The sequence below is a fragment of the Montipora capricornis genome, chromosome 10 (genome assembly GCF_036669925.1).
Source record: "Montipora capricornis isolate CH-2021 chromosome 10, ASM3666992v2, whole genome shotgun sequence".
In the NCBI taxonomy this organism is placed as follows: Eukaryota; Metazoa; Cnidaria; class Anthozoa; order Scleractinia; family Acroporidae; genus Montipora; species Montipora capricornis.
In genome coordinates, this window is record NC_090892.1 from 43,892,979 (window position 1) to 43,898,763 (window position 5,785).

A 5,785-nucleotide genomic window follows, 5' to 3' on the forward strand; every position below is an offset into this window, starting at 1 on the left:
TGCAGACTGCAGACAAATAGCGCTGATAAACAGTATTTAAGTCTAAGAACCCATTTTAAAACGGTTAGCTTTCAAAAATTGAAAGCTAACCGTTTTAAAATGGGTTCTTAGACTTTAATACTGTTTATCAGCGCTATTTGAAATGGGTGTTTAAACTTAAATACTGTTTATCAACGCTATTTGTCAGCAGTCTGGAAATGTCAGACACCAGAATTGTAACGGGTAATTGAGGCAGGTCTGTAAAGCTCTGTATAGCCCTGTATAGCTGTGTGTAGCTTTGTATACCTTAGTATAGCTCTGTATAGCCCTGTATAGGTATGTTAGCTGTGTATGATTATGCTGTATACATGTAGGACAAAGGGTATGTAGACATAATATGTATTGAGGACATAATAATTCCCCATACATGACGTACTTACGAAGTAACTTTTTTAAACTCAGTCGAGGAGTCAGGCAAGGCTGTCCTTTGTCGCCATATCTATTTATTCTATCTGCAGAAATACTTGCTGATGCCATTCGGAAAAAAACAGAGGATCAACGGCATTGATATCTGGCCTCAGACTCAATATTAAAAAGAAGGAAGCTCTGTGGATAGGCTCTAAAAAAGATTGTGACCTTAAACTTCTTGCAGAAAAAGATTTCAAATGGTCAAATAAAAAAGTCAAAGTGCTATCCTAGAATGCTGGACATTTCGCAGACTCACATTATTAGGGAAAATAGCAGTTTTTGAAGAGCCTGATTGCATCTCAGTTAGTCTACATTCTCACCTCTGGAAGCTAACCATGAAACGATTAAAGAAATCAACACAAATTTCTATAAGTTTCTATGGAATGATAAAGGAGACAAAATCAAACGCAAGATAATGATTAATGACTGTACCGAAGGAGTTCTAAAAATAATCGACATTTCTTCTCTTAACAAAGCCCTTAAAGCTTCATGGATCCAGAAATATGTGGACCCTGAAAATCGTAGTAAATGGAAGCTACTCTTTGATTCCGAACTTGAAAGAAATGGAGGCGAAGTCATACTAACAGGAAATCTCAACAAAAAAGATGTTAACAACTTAAAGATATCAGACCTTTTTGTGAAAGAAATACTTGTAACTTGGTCAGAAGTCTTTTTCCAGGAAAGGATAGTATCTGAAGAACATCTTTTGTCGTCACCTTTGTGGCAAAACTCTCTGATAAGAATTCAGAATAAGCCGGTTTTTCATAAAGACTGGCTTGTTAAAGGTATTATGCAACATTTAATGGATGAATCCTCCAATTTCCTTTCCCTTGCTGCTTTTCAGATTAAATATAACTTGCAAGGTCGACCTCTAACCTTCTTTGGATTAATCCCAGCAGTCAATTGTCTACGGAGACAAAGCACCAAAACCCAATCTAAGTATGAAAATCGCTTTTCAAAATTTCTTATGAGTGAAAAGCCGTCTTAATTTATCTACCAAGAAATTACATCAAAAAATTGGTTCATAAACAAAAAATGCGGCTACGATTATCTCTTTTACCTTTCTTTTCTGCTTTCCTGCTGTGTCATGGTGGATTATGGATAACCCTACATTGAGAACAAGCAAATGTTGGTTTGAGCCGCCAGGCCCCAGTTGTTTGAAAGCCGATTAGTGTTAACCCACGATTAAATGTGACCGTCCACGGGAAAACCAACAAAAAGGTGATGACACGGGCACGCTATTTTAGCACGCTAGACAAAAGAAATTTTCTTTAACACGGGAGCGCCGTGTCGTAATGCACGCCTCATTAAAATTTTCTTTTGTCTGATACTACAAGTTGTAAACAATAGAGCGTGTTATACCAAACAAAAGAGCGTGTCAGCAAAAGTAAAATCGAGCACCGCGTAAAAAGACACGGAGTGAGTGAAATTGCACGACAGCTGCGCCAAAACACTCGCTAAAAAACCAAGTATATAAACACGCTACTCCCAAAGCCGAGTGAGGGCCGACTTACCTGCAGAAATAGCTGGAAAATCCCGCAGAATACAGTATTGTGCAAAAGTAATGCAAACGTATTTCGCCGAAATTCGCGGCTTTTCCTGGCTTTTCGACGAATTTTTGATGGAAGCGAATTTTCAACGAAAAGTCATGATAATTCAAGGCCTATTGTTTCCAACTACACCGAATTTTCGAACGAAAATTCCCTCGGAACGAAAATTGACTTCGAATTTTCGTCCGAAAAATCGCTCTGTTTGATAAATGACGTAAAAAAAATTGAGCGAAATTTCGCTCTTTATTTGCTGTTCTCGAACATTCCCACGTATTTTCTGGACAAAAATTTGCCAAGTTCGAATTTGCCGCGATGATTCTTTTCTGCCGTCATTTCACAATGTGTAAGCTCTACAACAAACTCTTGTTCGTGAAGCAATCACAGTTTTTGTTGTGTGAGGCAATCTTTTTTTTTTCGTTGGAAATAGCCGATTAAACTGTCGGATCATTGAATCTATTTTCGATACGACTTTATTTACGCTAACCTTAACGCGTTTATTTACGCGTACATACGCTTGTTCAGCGATGTTGTTGATGGCGGCCGCCGATTCATGTCACAAAAATTCGCTGCTTCAAATTTTGTTATCTCGAATTTTCGTTTGGTTACCTCGAAAATTCGCTACTTCGAATTTCGCTATCTCGAGAAAGGTCGTGAATTTTTCGCTTCAAACCGTACGAAAAATCGTTCGAAAATTCGATGACTTTTCGTGGAAAATTCGCTAGAACAAGGGACGAATTTCGTTTGCATTACTTTTGCAATTTTACGGTGCCTGTTTTGGCACGCATCTGACACGCAACACGCCACGCTAAACAAAAGGTTTGGAGTGTCTCAGTGTGCACAACAAAGCCACCGTGACATCTATTGTGCTACTCATTAAATATGCGCATATGGCGTGTTGTATGTCACGCTCAGCGTGCCGTGTCATGCACGCGTGCCCGTGTCATCACCTTTTTGTTGGTTTTCCCGTGGATGGTCACAAATAGTCCTAATCCACGGAATAAATTTACCCTTCGATTAAATTCTGTTGCTCAAAGCTTGATTAACACTATCCAAGGAATAAACTAAGGGTTAAATTTAACACACCTAGCGACGTGGATTAACTCACTAATCGAGGGTAATTTTCCCCAAACAAAAAAAGATGGCGGACTTAATGCCTGGTCCAGTTAGAAGAAAAGCGAGAAAATTCAGGCTCCACGATTTTTCTTTAGACGAATACACTGGCGACAAGTTGAGAAGTCGATATCGTTTTGCCGAGAGTCAATTCAATTTTTGATCAACCTTCTTCGTGACGATCTTGAAAGGGCCACTGCTCGAAACCATGCCTTGTCAACAACTGTACAAGTCCTTGCTGTGTTGCGGTTTTTTGCCTCCGGAAGCTTTCTGCAAGTTATTGGAGATATCATTGGTTTGTCAAAGTCGACCGTGTTTCGCATCACCAGCAAAGTTTCCTATGCCCTCGCACAATAACAAGTACATTTCATCAAGTGGCCATCGACCGAAGGCGAGATTGTTCAAACTTAACGAGGCTTTTACGACAAGGGAGGGTTCCCTGGGGTGATTGGCTGTGTGGACGGCACGCACATCAAGATTCAGGGACCAACCAAAAACGAAAATGGCTATGTCAACCGAAAGGGGTTTCATTCAATTAATGTGCAAGTGATTTGCAATCACAAAGGTATGTAAAAATGGCATTCAACAAATTTAGAGCAAAGTTTAAGACCGCAGGGGTGGTAGTACTTTCTTTTAATTCACTCTCAAGTATTTCCCTTTGGTATTACACGTTTTTTTTGGATGTAGTAATAAATTGATGTTTTACTTCAGCAAATTAATGCAGCAGTCAATTCCAGCAGTGCCCCACCCCCACTGCCACCCCCTCCACACCCAAGTAAAATAGAGGCAAATGGCCCACCCTCTGGCTCATTCAAAAAATGCTGCACTCAAGATATAATACATCAAACTGAAAGTGTAACCACCATTATTCTGTGTCTCTTTTTTATACGTGCATCTGTCGTTGCACTGTTCATTTGCTTTAATTTTACTTGTTAATAACAAGCCATATTTTGGTAAAAAAATACCCAGACGGCACTACATGACAGTTCCTTTCGGTTTTATATATTTTAAAAATATTCCTTCATTTTATTTTGGCATGCACAGTTCATCAGTGTACATTTAACATTAACGCTTCGTTGTTATCAAAAGAAAAAAAGAAAAAAAAGCAACCTTTTAAGTATCAAGGAAGAGAAGAAACATGATTCCAACCTCCAAGGGACAGGAATGAGGTTACCATGATCCTTTAACAAATAAGTGCAAAATAAAAGATTTAATTACTTAATTACATTTGATCCATATTTGATCAACAGGTAACGAAACTGATAACATGTTTGCACTCTCTTCCATTTGCAAGACCGAAATAGCTGGGGTATCAAGTGCCCTGGGGTTGTCCTGTGGGTAAGCAAATGGGCCAGCTCCTGTGTAGTGAAAAAATTTCAAAAGCCCCACCCCAGGAATAAAACCTGCGCAAATTTACATGTGAAATAATTGTTACCTAATTGAGATTCTTTTTCATTTCACGCATGTTTACAAACATCGTAGCAAGATGGCCAGGCAGCACACACGACAGCTTTATTTTCACGGATTCACAAATTGGCCAACAACTCAATGCCCAGCACCAATCCCTGGAAGACGGTTTGCTGTTGGGTGATAGTGGCTATCCTTGCAGGCCCTACTTGATGACCCCGTACTTGAATCCTGGGACCAACAAGCAGACACAATTTAACAATGCACATGCACGTACAAGGGTGGCAATTGAACAAGCATTTGGCGTGTTGAAACGAAGGTTTCACCTGCTACATTTGGAGATTAGGATGAAGCCAGAAAAAGTCTGCATGATGATTGGAGCTTGTGCAGTTTTGCACAACATAGCAATCCTAAGGAACAAACCTCTGGATGGCCACGCTGAAGCTGATGATCAGCCTGATCCTATTTGCTATTGTGGTCCAGAAGATGGCAAGGTCATCAGAGACCACATTTATAATACCTTTTTCTGATCTCTATTTCTTAAAGAAATATGGTTTAATATACTCAGTGGTCCTTAAATTAAATTATTGAAGTCCATGGGTCATCTCAGTCACTCTCATTTTTATATTATTAAGTACAGTTAGGGGTATTGGTCTACTACAGTCTGTTGCAACAAGCTGGTTTGCATCATGCATCATGCAAACCAGCTTGTTGCAACAGACAGTAGTAGACCAATAATATATAATAATACAAAAATGGGAGTGACTGAGATGACCCATGGACTTCAATAATTTAATTTAAGGACCACTAAGTCTATTAAACTATTCAGTTATCTGAAAAGTATGATGATTTTGTAACTTGTTGATTGACCATTTTTAATACTAACAACACTTTTTTTAATTTTGTAGAATAAGTTGTGGCTTCAAGTAAACCTGCCCCACTCACTTAAATAAATTATTTACTTGTAAGATGTATTGAAATTTAAGATCACAACACATAATGGCAACATAAATTTGACTTCAGTGTACATGTTTGATTTTTTGTTGATTAATAATTATAGCAGTGCACCCTCTTTTAACAAGAGTGCCCATAAATGCCAATGAGTTGTTTACTCAAAATGTGGCTGCAAGTAAATCTGCTCTGCACCCATAAATAATTGCACTCGTCACTAATGGAAATTTATGAGCACAGTAATGCAATTAACATAATTGGAAATAAATTTGAATAAAGTAAATGTACATGAAAAAAATCCTTAACAATGATAAATTATT

At 38.4% G+C, this 5,785-nt stretch overlaps 1 protein-coding gene and 1 pseudogene across 1 annotated transcript; both read left to right on the forward strand.

Moving 5' to 3' along the window:
* The first annotated feature begins 3,135 nt into the window (after positions 1-3,135).
* LOC138020880 (putative nuclease HARBI1) lies at positions 3,136-4,449 on the forward strand (annotated as a pseudogene).
* On the forward strand, positions 4,428-5,044 carry LOC138022171 (putative nuclease HARBI1). Its single transcript, XM_068869205.1, has one exon. The coding sequence runs from the start codon at positions 4,571-4,573 to the stop codon at positions 5,042-5,044; it is 474 nt and encodes a 157-aa protein (XP_068725306.1). The 5' UTR covers positions 4,428-4,570.
* Positions 5,045-5,785: the final 741 nt, after the last annotated feature.

Coding starts and splice junctions, on each gene's coding strand:
- LOC138022171 (XM_068869205.1), top strand. CDS start 4,571: ATGTTTACAAACATCGTAGCAAGATGGCCAGGCAGCACACACGACAGC.